The 15,310-nt window shown below is 51.0% G+C and overlaps 1 protein-coding gene across 4 annotated transcripts in view; it reads right to left on the bottom strand.

Annotated features, from left to right (window-relative positions):
- The window catches only part of RPS6KA2 (ribosomal protein S6 kinase A2), a 332,597-nt gene that overhangs the window by 267,998 nt on the left and 49,289 nt on the right, over window positions 1–15,310 (bottom strand). For 2 of the 4 annotated variants that reach the window (XM_087865646.1, XM_087865644.1), the window contains exon 3: window positions 13,146–13,196. In XM_087865646.1, the coding sequence (XP_087721772.1) occupies window positions 13,146–13,196 (51 nt within the window). Of the gene's footprint in view, window positions 1–3,835; window positions 3,977–13,145; window positions 13,197–13,289; window positions 13,387–15,310 lie in introns of those variants that run through there. The other 2 variants (XM_087865645.1, XM_087865648.1) reach the window with 2 other exon arrangements.

Raw genomic sequence — 15,310 nt, forward strand, 5'->3', positions numbered from 1 at the left:
TTATGTTTTTAAAACAACATAATTACATTTCTCCCCCCTCATTCCTAGCAAGTCAAAACTTTATTGCATATATATATATATATATTTTTTTTTTTACAAACCAGCTGTAGATAAGGCTGTTGGATGATTTTTTTCTTGTCCTACGGACACAAAAATGTCCTTTACGTGTGCAACAATCACCGTCTCTGTTTTGACCTTAAACATTCTTCCACAACCAACTTTCTAATGTTACAACGCATTGTAAAAACAAAAAACACATCAGTTCTGATGAACTTAATAAAAAGTCACATTGCAGTTTAGAAGCGCACCCAGAGGGAAACAGATCAGCCATTGTGGTGAGAGCTTGTCGCCGCGAGAACCACATTTCACCTGCTACGCAGGTGGGCTGTTAATGTGACACGTCACCATGATGAAGTTATCATTATTACACGCAACATGCTTGATAAACAGTTGTCGGTGTCTATGAAACTGGGAAAACACACGGAACTGAGTTGCCCGTGGGCTCTCTGGGATCAACAACCGAAAGCCTTGGGATTTCCTACCAGAACACACGCACTTATCAGACACCTACTCGGCCAACACCACAGGCAGTGACCCAAGTTCTGGACAATGCCTTTGCTCGTGCTGTGAACTTCCTCTACCATGCTCTCTCGTGCTGGTTTCCTGCAGACCAGGCCCCCAGACATACAGGGTCTCAGCCCCCTCGCAGGACTCAGGGTGCCCGCCGCCCAGGGTCGGCTTCATTACAACCCCCTGCATCAGTGCTGTCACCTGCCGCACTTTCTCAACTACGGGGACGTGGTCTCACCTGTCTTATTTCACACAACAGTATGTTGAATGTTTCAGAAACAACGGACAGTGTTTTACAATACAGGTTGGATTACTCTTCAGGGATGGCAAGGCCAGCGGGCAGGAGACAGCTGTCACCGGGAAGACAGTCTGTGACTCACATCCCCAAAAGGTGGGGGCACAGCACAACATGCAAGGCCACACGGGGAAGCCCGGGCAGTCAGAGGATAGCGGGAACAGGGGACCTTTACTGAGGTTTCCATGGGAAGGGACAGGTGAGGTATGGTCAGCAGGCTCAGGACTGCCTAGCTTGAAAAATCTCAGTGGGCTCTCAGGTGTTGCGCTGCCCAGTTATCTGGAACCTGCCCTGGGGTGATGAGGGCGGAGGGGGCTAGCTGTCTGGCCCCTGCTGGGGGTGATGAGGGCGGGGGGCTAGCTGTCTGGCCCCTGCTGGGGGTGATGAGGGTGGGGGGCTAGCTGTCTGGTCCCTGCTGGGGGTGATGAGGGCGGGGGGGCTAGCTGTCTGGCTCCTGCTGGGGGTGATGAGGGCGGGGGGCTAGCTGTCTTGTACCTGCCCCGGGGTGATGCAGGTGAGGGGCTAGTGGCCCAGAGAGGGAGAGCCCCACTGAGGGGGTTGGCTTGCATGTGAAAAGTACACTCCCCATGAGTTGTTTGCTGTCTCTAGGAACTGGCTCACCGTGGGAGGGGCCTTCTCTCTGGGGTCAGCCTTCCCCAGATGTCAGAGTGTCAAATACAGGAGATAAAGAATGGTTAACATGGGCGGTTAGGGGTCACTATCCCAGTGTTCTGGGGGCGGTGCTGACCCATGACACATCTGCCCATCATGGTATAAAGAGAAGGGCTCAGAAGAAGCCTGGAAGGGCCCCACCCTGCCACGGACTCTCTGTGTGATCTTGGGCATTTTGACATCTTGGACCCTCAGTCTCCTTGTCTAGAAAACCGTAGTGGGCTGTGTGATTTCTAAGACCCATTCCAGTGACCACATTTTATGAGCCCCTTCTCATAACCTGCAGCACAGAAACTGTATTCCCTCACTTGTCAAGGAACCCTAACTCAGGGCCACTAGATCCTAACGAAATGGACAGACTCCCTCCCCAAAGTTAGAGCACCGTCTGAGGTGCTGACGTCCACGCCTGTGTCCAAGTGGCTTCCGACCCCCCTGATGACGTCAGATCTCCAGACAGCTGTCTGCCTGGACAGCAGAGGGCCGACTTCTGATAGAAGTGCTTTTCTGCTTTGTATGTGGGTCTTACCCCTGAGCCTACAATTCAGGGCATCACAAAAAAACATTATTACGAGATGCCGTGCGCTCAGGAGGAGACATTGCTCACCGCGTATCCTGTGGTGCCTGCTCCAGGAAGGCCTGCGGGAGAGGCTTGTCTCTGGGCTCAGGGACAAAAAGACATGCGTTCACCTGAACGACTGGCTTGCGGTTTTTGTTTGTTTTCACTCAGACTGTGTGCGTCCCACACCTCGGGGAGCCAGCCGTCTCGGAAGGACACCCACCGCGCCGTCTGCGAGCTGCAGCCCCTCCTGACCCCCATTTGGGGCACTCGGATTCATTTTTTCTACCTTATGTCCTTCCCCTCCCCTGGCACTTACTTATTTTTTACTCTCAAATTGATTATAACTGTTTATTGATGTCTCTGGGAGAAGGAGGGGTATCAACGAGGACTCGCTCCTAGAGACATGGGCTCACACAGATGGCGCCAACAGCCACGTGAGGAAGCAGTGCTGAGGGCAGTGGGCTGCCGGGGGGAGGGGGCGCAAGTCCAGGGTGAACTTGGGCGCACAGATCCGTCTACACTTCTACACGGCGGGCGTGCCCCTTGTCACCTTAATGCCTCAGTTTACTTAACCCCAGAAGTGACGGAAACAGCTTATATTCACCTTAAAAAATCACTAAAAATAGTATTTCAGGAGTGATTTTTAAAATGAAACATAAATTTACCTTCAAATTATATTTTCATGCATTAAGATCTACAAATAACATTTTTATTAACCATAAATCTGCATATAACAAGCGTACATCAATTTAGAGAGATTTACTAAAGAGGAACAAGAGAAATCAGAACATTTCTTGTCTAGCATAAAAAAAAAACAGATATGAATTTGGAAAATCACAGATTTTCCAAAAAAAGCATTGACTCACAAATCCCATACCTATGTCAGTATGTTGGTGATTTTTAAAACCCTGTATTTCATACCACCCCCTCGCAAAAGGTATACAACTCAAAGCAATTTCCTAGCAAATCCGACAGACAGACTGTAACTGCTACTCGGCTCGGCTTGGACTGTAACGTGAGGCATCTCACGGCACGGGACTAGAACGTGTCTGAGTTACCAGACTTACAAACTGGTAAGTGCTGGGGGCAGGTGCGGTGGGGACTGAGTGTTCCTTGGGTTTCAGTCCGGGAAGATGAGGGTGCTTGGCTGATGGAAGGTGGGGGTGGCCGCAGAGCTAAGTCAATGTACCCAATGCCTCTGAACGGGACACTCGAAAATGGTTAAAACGGTAAATGAAAATGGTGAAAATGGCAAATTTTGTAAATGGCAAATTTTTCTGTGATGTGCATTTTACTACAATAGAAAAGTTTTTTACAAAGGAAAAAAATGTAATGGCAGACTGCTGAATGAATCTCTCCTAAAACATCAGCTTTCAGTAACAGTTTCAATAAACGTCAACTTTATCATATTTCGTTTCCTTTGCTTCTAACGTTGCAGACCTGTGACTGGTGACCCCACCTCCCTGATTGTGCAAATGCACACGAGAGTGATACACGGCATGCCTCGGGCTGGAAGGGCCCTCAGAACCAAGGCAAGTGCAAACGCAGACCTGCTCTCTGAACCCGCCACTGCCCTGTGACTCAGGGGGCAGACAGGGCCGGACAGCCTCAGTCTCCCCAGAGAACAGCTCTGACCTTAGCCCCCGCTGGGGGCGGAGATGAGGACAGCAGGAATTTCCCAGCAGCAAGCTGTCAGAACTCCCCCAGGACTCCCCATGCAGCGCCGGTCACCCCCTTACCTTCCTGAGAAAGAGTCTGTGCAGTTTCTTGTGCGGCAACCTGGTCATCATTTACCCCAGGGGCCAGTCCCGCAGGGCGTCTGAGCCATCATGTGCCGCCCCGGCCGCTGTCAGCTTCCCGCAGCCGCCCCTGCAGCTCTGCCCGCCTCCTCCACCTCGCGCCTCCACCAGCAGCTCGGACCCCCTGCGATGAGGGGTGGAAGCTCACTTCCTCGCATGGCTCACTGGGGTGGGCTGTTCCGGTGGAGGCGAGCCTGAGCCTGGCCAACTCCCAAGCGAAAGGGGAAAGCGGGAGGGGACTCGCCTGGAGCCTGTCCATCTCTCCTGCTCTAAATGCGAGCTCACTGACTCCGAGTCCTAACAGCCTTTCGCACAACACCTGCTGAATCCATCAAAGCAGCAACTTCACCGGAACCAAGTCAAATGTTCCAAAGTGTCAGGCACACTGCAGGGGGCAGGCGGGGAGACCCCTCCCCGCAGCACGCCCTCCAGCCCCCGAGCACTGCCACGCTACAGGAGACCCCAGCAGGAGAGGGGCACATAAAAATGGTGGCTTCTTTTTTTAGGTGGCACTGGGTCAACTAATGGGCACGGATTGTGCAAGGATTGCATTACTCACTGTCTTACCCTTTGACCAACACCACGCCGCGTGCACGCGCATGCACACGCGCTTTCCGTCTTTGGCTAAGCGCTCTTACAGGCTAAGTGCGAGTGGGGCCTGTCTAGGCAACAGAGAAATCTGCTTTGCCTTCCTGGTGAAAACAGAGCGCCCCTATTTCCTGCGGGACAAGCAGCCGTTTGCGGCCGTCACTTGCATCGAGCCTTATCTCACCGTGCCAGAAGCGTGCGAGGTTCCGCACGAAACCTGTGAGCCGGGAGTGAGGTCAGGGTCACACCTACGACACTGGTGTTTTTAAAGCTTTCTGTGAGCGCATAAATTGTCTCCTTCTCTGAAGACCTAAAGACCAGCACAAAAACCACCAACCAACAATCGGCTTTCGGGTGACAGACAAGAGAAGTCACTCCTGACAGTGCAGGTGTGGAAATAACTTGGTATAAAACTGTAGGGCATGGAAAGAAGGATTCCAAGACAAGGAAGAAATTGAAGATGAAAGGGACAGAAACTGCCCTGATTTAGGACAGGCTGGTCCATCCCCTCCTTACACCACACCATGCTTCAAGGAGACGTCTTCCCAGTCAAATGAAACTAGTCGTACAGTTGTCTGCTCTCACACGGTTCCACACACATGCACATCTCAGACGGAGGTCACACAGGAGCTGCAGGAAGAGTAATGACCAGGTCAGCCCTTCGGAGGGCCATTCTAGGGCAGAATTTTTGTTCGTCATACTTCCCGTTGGAAAGACTCTGTTAGGAACCTAGAATACGGGATTTTCAGAACATGTGCCACATACATTGGCTGCTTTCCACGCACCCTTCTCTCTTCTGCAGCTCCTGACGGTTAGTACATCCGAGCAGAATGGTCGCACTCCTCATCTGATTTACCATGTGAAGAAAGCACGGTTTGCTCGTAGGCCAAATTATGGCAGCAGAGAAAAGTGCCCCTATTAAAAAAAAATCTCTGTTCTGTTTTGCTACTGAAAGCTGGCACAAAATACTAACATCGGGAAATTACTAGAAAAAAGTGTTCTCCCTATTCTCACCCAAATTTCTTATCTCTTCCTTTGTTTGGGCCCAGACAGTCCCTGCACAATTCAGTCTGGAATTCTCAAAGCATTGGAAGCTGAAAACACATCCTAGTTTCACGGTTTCCCCTAAAAGAGAAGTTCATGCTTTCGGAGAGTTGAAGGAGGACTGTATAAAACATTTTCCTGAAAACCTGGGCTCCTGTGATCCTCCCTGGATTCAATTATTTCAATAGTCCTTTGCTTTAGCAAAAGAATATTGTATCCGGGCTTGACAGAAACTTAGAATTTTTTTACCGAATTGTTGTTTGGTGGAGGGAGGTTGCTGGGGTTCCAATATTATCACAACTGCAGGGGATGCATGCAGATGGTTCATTTTCTCTATCTCTGACAGATGCAACCCCTTGGAAACGAAGCTTATGTCACACGGGGACGCCTCACAGCACAGTTGACACCAGCGTCACCTGGGGGTGGCTCTTCGGAGAAGGGAGAGGGGGCTTGTCTGGGGTCACAGTGTCTTTGATTATTTTCCAGGCAGAATAAAATGAAAGGCTTCCCCATCTACTTCTAAGGGCACATCTATCTGGTCTCCTAGAAAAGAAGAAATCCCAAGAGTCAGACAGAAAGCATCTCAGCAGCATCACGACCCACTCGGCAGAGCTGCTGGCTGACTCGAGGGCGACACACCTGCCCCGAGTGGAGACGCCGAGCCTGCTCGGGCTGCAGACGGCCAGGGCGAGGCTGCTGCCTTCCCCGGGAAACGAGCTGGCTCAGGTTCATGCGCGCCACAGAAAACTTGAAGAAGCTCAGCCCAGAATGTCATCTTTTCTGCCCCACACGTTCCACCCGATTCAGGTGAAACAATGTGCTCACCGACAATTCTCGCTCCCTGTCTTCACCTGGTGGCCATGTGCGTGAGGCTGGGAGGACTGGGGAGCAGAGGGCCTGGACTGTCGGACCTCAACTCATCAGGCTGCTCGTAAGAGTGTTTTGAGGTGTCCTAGCTGCAATTCAACTCAAACTCCCGTACGGATGAAAAAGTAGTTAGTTAAGACTTAGTGCTTTTGAAAATGCATTAGCAAAACCGATCAGGCCTTTGGTCTCCAGCTAAACAGCAGTTGTGGTAAACCCAGCAGCTTGGCGCTAGCGACCTTTCCTTTCTAATAGAATTTAATTGCAGGTATATGAGAGCACGTGGCCTGAATGTTGTCATGGTGACCGTGACAAGAAATTGCCTTTTACGCCATGGTAGATCTCCATGACAATCCTGGCTTATTCATCTTCCAAATACTTTTTCAAAAGACATAATTTTGAAAAACAGCTATCACCGTGTATTGGTCACTGCTTTAAAGAGACTACTATTGCTGTCGCATTGGGCATCTGACCTCCAGCGGTAGAAGGAAGATGCTTGCACAATTATGTCCAAGATATAAACCACCACCAACGCAGAAAGCATCCATTCACGTTTCCGTCAGACACGATAATGTTGATCTCGGGCGTTGGTGTGGGTCTTCCCCTGTAAAACCTAGTACAGGTGTCCCATTTCTCTGGGCCCCACAGAATCAGACAGACCAGCCCAAACCTGGTCCAAGCCAACACGACGTGTTCACCATGTCTTTCCTCCCCCCAGGGCCAGGAAAGAAGGTAGCGTATGATTTTTCACTTGCCCTTTCTTACAAGAGCAGTTGTGCAAGAGAAGGCATCAGACTAGATCATAACGGGGCAGAGAAGGAAGGACAGAAGAGGCGGCACCCCTGGGAGGGTTAGACAGGAGGAGAGCCAGCCCCCGGCTAGCAGGTGCGTGGGTCAGGAGGGAGTTGCACACTGCCCATGTGGGGGCCATGAGTTTCCCACAGCACGGGAGCTGAGTACCAGCATTCTCTGAAAAGGAAAGGGAAACTCTTCATCGTGAATGGGCAGCTTCTAATAACGTGAGGGAAAGTGCTTGTAAAAGGACTCTGGAGACCAACAGCAACAAACATCTTTACCTTTATAAATGCATGGAAGGTTTGCATGACACATCGATTTATTTATACATGCCCATCTATGAAGGTCCAAACATATATGAAAGAAAAAACAAAGTACTTAAAAGATCTGACCATTTACCTCATCTATAATTCCATGCAGTCCAGAGGCCCAACAGGTAACATGGCCTGGGTCAAGGTCACAGTTACCAAGTAGCTAAGTGGGGAAAGAATGGGATACTAGCCCAGCTCTGTGGGCTTCTAGTCTGGTCCTTTCTTAAGCTTTTGGAGAACGTGGACAACTCCTCAAATGGAAAAACCAGTAGAAGCAATTGTGGGGCTAACAGCATAAGGACCATAGAATCCCCAGACAAACAAGTAGATTTTCTGAAGCGATGCCGCAAAGAAAATCCAGGTCTGGGAGAAGCTCAGAGTGGCCATTGCAGGGCCACTATTCCAGAGGTGGCCCTGCATGGCCTCGCTCAGGCGAGCAGTGGCTTCTCCACGGCGTCCGCGACCATCTGCTGCCATGAGCTCACCACCAGCCGCTCCCCCGGCTGCTCCCAGCTCTGACACTTAGCACAGCCGTGGAGTCCATGCGGCCGGTTCCCCAGCGCACCCACGGCTCGGGGCAGGTGCCGTGCACATCCGTGTGGAGTCTTAAATAAGTTGCACCGTCATAAAAAAATAATAGCTTTATTTACCCTCTGGTAGATCATAAAAGATAGCCATATTTCCTAGAGCTCTTTATTTTATCCCCAAGACCATAATTTAGAAAACGCCGCCTAAACTGGAGCTTAGGATGTAAGGTGTCGAGCTGGCATTTATAAAAGAATTTAAAGAGCTTCCTACTCGTCTGAAAGACAAGGGACCAAGCCTCCCCCTTCAGCTGCATGACTCCGAGCATCTTACTTCATGCCTCCTGACCTTCACTTCTTCCTCTGGGAAATGCAGGAAGAGCAAAGGAACAGTCGCCATGCAAAGTTGCCGAGAACAGTGACGGGCGCTCGGTGATCAGGGACCCTGGCGGGCGCTCGGTGATGACAGACCGTGGCGGGTGCTCGGTGATGAGCGGGTGAAGGAGCACCACATGCTGACACCGTTCCCCGCACCTGCTGCCACAGAAAGCTTCCTGCTTCGGGGTTCACCGGAGGTCAACATCTTAATAGCTATGATTACAATAGGAGGAAGTCACAAGGCAAATTACAAATTCAAACAGAAAGTTCCCTTTGGGTTGCTTGGGATACAGAATTAAGACAGCAACCTCTTTTTGGCTGCATTAGTAAATTGCAATGACTTGTCAGTTAATTGAATTGAATTCTTTTGTGTTATTTGTCACGAAGTGTCACAAAATGTCACCTTAAATTGGTGAAATCACCTAAGATACTAGAGTTTTCCATATGTCACTAAATCCAAGACATCTGTAATACATCGCCACCCAACGATTATAGTCATTTTGATACTTTTAGGATGACTTGAGCCTTAGCTAATGAATTTTTTCAAACTTAATTATTTTATAAGTAGTATAGAATTCTTTGAAAATTATAGAAAAGCATGACAAAGGAAAAACAAATCACCTGTGATCCTAGAACTTAATAAAAGGCCTTAGGATTTTCTTGGCGTTTTGTTTTGCTTTGTTTTTCTATAAATCTTGTCTGGTTTTGGTTGGGAAATAGGCTATAGCTGAATATGCTAAAATGTGGGGTTCAACCTTTTTCCCTAAAGCTAATGTTTGGTTTTTCTTCAGCTAACCTGAGGGAAAGTTAAAAGGATGACCTCGATTCAAGGATGTTCCTAGCACAAACTTGGCCCCTAAATGCTTCGCTGGGTTTCTACTGAAAGGCTACACGCACAGAGAGACCACCCCGTGATTAAAGTAAATGTGGGAAAGAGACTGTATTTTTCTCTTTTCTGGTGACTCAAGGAGAGAACGAAACACCCACAGAGTTTGCAGACACGCTCCTTCCTGGTCACAGCTCACTCTGCTGCCACCGCTGTTCTGGACCCCTCCCCGGGCCCCGCCAGCACCATGGAGATGTGTGACCCAGCCCCGTGGCCCACTGCAGCGCCAACGCGCCGTCCCGCCGCCTGACCCAGGACCCCTCCGTGCCCTGTGTTCCATGGGAGGACTGCAGGGCGAGGCCCCACAGGCGTCCCCAGGGTGTCGCTGGGCTGGGCGTGGACGAGGACGCTTGAACCGAGCCCAGGAGCAAGGAGGCTCAGCTCCTCTGCACAAGGAGCCAGTGACATGGTAGGATTTTACCCCTGAGAGCAGAGCGCAAAGCAGAGTCCTGCGCCTACGCCCCACGCTTCAGCATCTCGTCATGTCCCCTCCCACCTCACACTGTCTCACACCATCGAGAAGCACAAGTCCTGTGCTTTGGGACTCAAACAGGCAGGGGAAGATTGGATGAAAAAGACAAAGAGAAACAGGAAAATCTGTCTGATTCAGAAACTACACGGGCTCAGATTCAACTTGGTCGAGGATGAGAAAGATTAAAGCTTCGTTCGGAGAAAGCAAAACGGAAAGGAGAACCAAACGCACCTTCCCGTCCCGGGACCCTAACTGAACACAGGTCTGTGAGCCACGCTTGGGACCGCATGCACAGGGGCCTCCGCGCGGGGATCCGCCCACCCAGAATTCCCAAGGAGAAGCAGGGTTAGCATTGGACGGATACCTGCTGAGTGGCCGTCGTGTCCCAGGAATGTCAGCATTTTAACTCTCTGGTTTCCTTTCAAAGGATTAAGTTTGAGTTACTATGTTATTTTTTTGCCTACTGAGGTATCTGACTAACGAACAGATTTTTCATGAATTATTAAAAATTAAAACACACACACACACACCCTGATGTCAGGCAGACACGGACAAGCGTGTATCAGGCACATCACATGTTCTCCTGTCCTGGGCACAAGCCTTCAAGTGGCTTCCCATCCCGTCCCCTGGACCGGGCAGCCTGCCTCTGTCTCCCCTCGTCACGCACAACCCGGGGCTCCAGCACGGCTCCGTGACAATCAGGACGGCCACGCTCCCCAGCTCCAGGTAGCAGGAAATCTGAGGGAACAGCCCCCCAGGTCAACAGGTGGCTGAACGATGCAGCCCCGTGCAAGGGGCTTGGTGTTCAGCACGAAGAGAGGAAGAGAGAGAAGGGAGGCCCTGGAGGGGCATCAGCAACCCCTTGGTTCTCCTGGTGCTGCGGAAAAGAAAACACACCTCCCTCGGGGCTGTAACCTCCTTTGTCTCCTTTGGACATTTCTTTTTATACAATCAAAACATAAAGAACGAAACCATAACAGAGAAAGAGGAAATTCAACGAGCTGCTGACCTGAAGGCAACGTGAAGTTTTAGCGGGTGAAATACAGGAAAGTCGGCTCCCTGCCGTGTGGGCGGGGTGGCACGTCCAGGGCACGCCTGGGAAAACACTGTAGTGTCTCTCCCCAGAGCTGCAGCGGGACCTGCTTGCAGCCACGCAGCCAGATCTGCGTTAGGATTTGAAACAGGAGACCCCAGGAGCCTCCCGTGGTTGAACAATCTTGAACACAAACTCTTGCCGAGAGAGGGAGAAGAGCAGACACGAAGGTGAACTCCTAACTCATTGCTCCGGTCACCGTTTTCAGACTTCCCGAGTGCCCCCCGATGATGCTGCATGAGCTCGGATTGGTGTGTGTTTACCGTGCATGGAAGAAGGGACTCCTGAAAACATGGCCAAGCCCTGGGGGGGGGGGGGGGTGTCAGGCTGGCCGTGGGTGCTGCAGCCGTGCTCCCAGGGCCCTCCCAGCGCCTTGACCTAGATGTGACCACAAGCAGGGTCCTCAGAGAAATGGCAGTTCTTGGAAATGTTTCCGACTCTGACCGTGGCCCCTACTGCAGCACACGTGCAGGACTGGTCATTGCGAATGACGAAGGCGTGACACTCACGGGTACATCCCGGGCCTGGTACGGTCTCCATCACCCACCAGACACGATCTTGTCACTCTGCCTACATCCATTTCTGCAGCCAAGAGTAGAGAAGCATATGCAGTATGGGATCCCTTCGTCCTTGTTCTCCGGGCCAGTCCACGCATGGAGGGTGAGGAGAGGCAGAACAATGGGACTTTTCATCCCTCCGCGAGACGCAGCTCCTCACTGACCTCACCACAGAGAGCCACGTGACTCTGGTAAGAGGCGCCAATGAGACCAGAACTGTTTTTCTCTTGAACAGGTTATAAACTAGACTGCAAAGAGGCGATGAGAAAAGGGCCGTTCCCTCCCACCATGACACGCCTTGTTTCTGAGTGTCTCTGCATGAGGCTGCAAAGCAAAGGACTGTTCGGACCCCTGTCTAGCCACTTAACCAAATAACCAGAACCACCTTGCGACGTCACAGACCATAAATCATCACCACCAACCTTCAGTCCCACGGACACCATGTTTATGTCTAATAAGGAAGATACTTCTCACAAGATAGTGGTACAGAGAACCCTTTTATCCACCCAGTTCTCCGTGCGGAGCTACTTACAAAAATCTACGGGATGCAGACAGGAGTACCGTAAGTATGCTAAAAGCACAACAGAATTCAGTGGTGAGCTTGTTCCTGCGGATGCCGGCAGTCAAGTACGAGACTGACCCCTCGCAGAAGGAGCTTCCTTTGCTCCAGGAATGCAGGCTCCTGGAACCAGCCAGGACTCTCTCGTGCCCCCTGGGACTTGCAGACCCACCGCGCAGTTGCTGAGAAGCCCATCACTCCTCTGTGCAGCTCCCGACCTGCGCACGCACAGGGCAGCCCACCACCTCAACAAGGCCAGTGAAGCGGGACCCTAGTGGGGAGGGGGGTTCAGTACGTATTTTGTTTAGCATGAACCAGAAAGAAATCCGATGTATTCATACAAATTAAATCAGCCTGACCAACACCCAGGTTTCAAATGACCTGTTTGGCACCTGCGAGGACCAGGCCTGTTGTTCCCGCCATGCCTGCTGTGAATGTTCAACCTGGCCGGTACAGATGCCGTGGCTTTGCCTGGACACGCAGCATTCTCACGTAGCGGGATCGTGGGAGCCAGGCAAAGCAAAACACCCGTAAAACCACCTTATCAAACCCTATTGATGATGTTACTATTCAAACCACAGAGCTGCTCGAAATACTGTGGGAAATCTCCCTTCATCTAAAATGACCCATTTTAGGCCTAATACCTAGAAAAGCTTCTGATGAAGACCTGACCTCTGCATGAGGTCAGTAGGCTCTCCCACAGCTCCCGGCAGACCCAGCACAGGGCCAGCCCCCCACCCCAGCGTCACCTTGTTCTGAGGGCCCTCTTGCCATTGTTACTCCCGGCTTATCTTGAAGGCACGGGCTAGAGTCTGAAAAGGAATAACGCACATGGAATCATATATATGATGTCCCCAGCGAGCCACAGATTCGGAACAGACCTCGCCGTCTTCCGAGAAAGCAGGAGACTGTCCCAGCTTCATGCACAAGGCAGACCCCTGCTGCACAAAGACATAATTGCACAAGTCCAGGCATTTCTTCCCTTCACCCAGAACGTCACCTAACTGAAACTTCACTGTGTGGGATCCCCCCTCTAAGATCTCATCGCCACCGCCGCTCCACTGGACTGAGCAGTGTCAGAGAATGCAAGAAACTGAAACAACACTTCACGCTCACCACGCTCTTAAAACTGGAACCCATAATCTCACGGAGAAGCAAGTGAATGCGAGCAGCTCTTACCTCTACCGACGCGGCTGACTTTGTCTCAGGCAAGGTCGAGTCCCATTTGCCCTGTTGAGGCAGAAAGTGAAGAAAAAGTCCTGTAAGTCACAGGATGGCATATACGGCGAGCAGCTGTGCTGGTGAGGACAGGTAGGCACTCACCGAGCCTGGGAGTTTTTTGCTTCTAAACATCAATCTCCACATGGTTCTAAAGAATTGGAGGAGTTTCTCGAGCTTTCAGGAAGGCTTGAAGTAAACAGCAAAAGAAGGGAACTTGCAAACTTTTGTGCAACTTTTACAATTCAGTCAAAGGAAGTGATGATGTTCCCATTACCAACCTCAAAACTCAACCCAAAAAAACCAAAAAAAAAAAAAAAAACCCAAAACAAAACAAAAAAAATCCCACCAAAAATTAAAAAACAAAAGTGACTGGTTTCATCTCCAGATGCGTATTTAATTAGCAGGACTATCACTAACGGAACAGGACAGACGTCCTAAGGCGACTCATCGGCTCTCCGTTCCCTGGGAGGCAATCACTCCGGCTGCAGGACCGCCAGGGCCTGGGGTCTGCGCACACACGAGCACACAGCTAGTGACAGTCCGGCTCGGTTCCGTCGTGGGGTTCAAGCCAGAAACACGCTTCCAGCATCCCTGCCTCTCCCCAAGCCTCTCTCCGGCTAGAATAACACCCTGAGAAGCCTGAAGACTTTACTTAGCAACGTGCTTTTAGGAATTTGGGAACAGAAAGCCAGGCTAGTCTTGTTTCTGTGCCCACAAACTGCGGGGCTCATTTCCCTTTTCTGTTTTATTCATAATCTGCCTTCCATTCCCTGCTCCTTGGCTCATACTTACTACAAAATAAGAGATAGAAAGAAGGCAAACTTTCAATGAATCTCCTGCACCCCTCGCGAGCAGCCGTGGCTCACCCCACGCAAGGAAGGCCAGGGATCCCGCAGCAAGAGAATTCTGCATTGCTGGGCATGATTTCTCTCAACTTCAACCTACACCGCCAGTCTTCCCACACACCTGGCCAAGGGCAGCGTATCTTCCACTCCTTCGTTTCTTCACACCCCTGACTCTCCACGTTCGGTGCACGTTAGAAATATCTGAAGCTTCTTTTTTTTTTTTTTTAAGATTTTATTTACTTATTTATTTATTTTGGAGACAGAGAAAGAGTGGGGGAGGGCAGAGAGAATCTCAAGCAGACTCCAGGCTCAGCACAGAGCCCGACGTGGGGCTCAATCCCACGACCCTGAGATCATGACCTGAGCTGAAATCATGAGTCAGTCGCTGGACCGACTGCGCCATCCAGGTACCCCAAGACCCCTGGAGCTTAGCAAACCCCTAGACGAAACCAGTCCAAAGTGCAGGGACAGAGTCCTGGCACATCAGCACTGACCGTGCCTCCTACGTGATGTTGTTGTGCCGTCAAGGTTGAGAATCCTCGCTCTCCTGTCCCGTTGTCCCTGTTTTGTGTCCCCCAGCTGGACAGTGAGTATTAAATAGTACACACACGTTCCGTGATTCATTTTGGCAACCTGTGCAGCAGCTGGGGCTGCATTGGGCATGTGTGGCAAACACCATGGGTCTCCTCCCTGGCAGCCTGTCTCCCTTCATGGAGAAAGTATCTTTCCTTCTAGAGGGAATGGATCCCATGAAGCCGAGGAGAGCGTGACCCTGCCGTGATCACCCTGTTGATTTGGGCCTGGTCACTTTCCGGGCACAGTGTTGCTCCGAGATGGGCATGAACCCCACAACAAGTGAGGCCTGCCCAGGGCTTTGGGGGAGCCACTGGCCCTGTCTGTCCTGGCGGCCAGCTTTGCAGGCGCTCTGAGTCTGGAGTTTGTGCTTGTGGTACCTAGGGAATGTGCCTGCCTGGGCATGGAGGGAAAGTCAGTGTTAGGACCCTTGCATTCAGACCCACCAAGAGCCATATCTTTTTCAACCATATGGGCTGATAAATTGCCCATTTTGCTTGTGCCAGTTTGATGTGGTTTCTGCAACCTGAAAAAGAAGTGTGAGGCCTAATGCAACATCAGTGATGTGTCTGCAGATAAAGTCCCCAAAGTGCCATAGACTCATGCATTCCTCCATTGTCTGATCCAACCCCATGACCTACCCACCAACCGGTCACCTTCTGCGGGGTGCTGCCCTAACCAGGGCTGTCTTGAAGCCCCTAAGAC

This window comes from Ursus americanus, chromosome 11, assembly GCF_024610735.1.
Source record: "Ursus americanus isolate L20-20 chromosome 11, mUrsAme1.1.p, whole genome shotgun sequence".
Classification (NCBI taxonomy): domain Eukaryota; kingdom Metazoa; phylum Chordata; class Mammalia; order Carnivora; family Ursidae; genus Ursus; species Ursus americanus.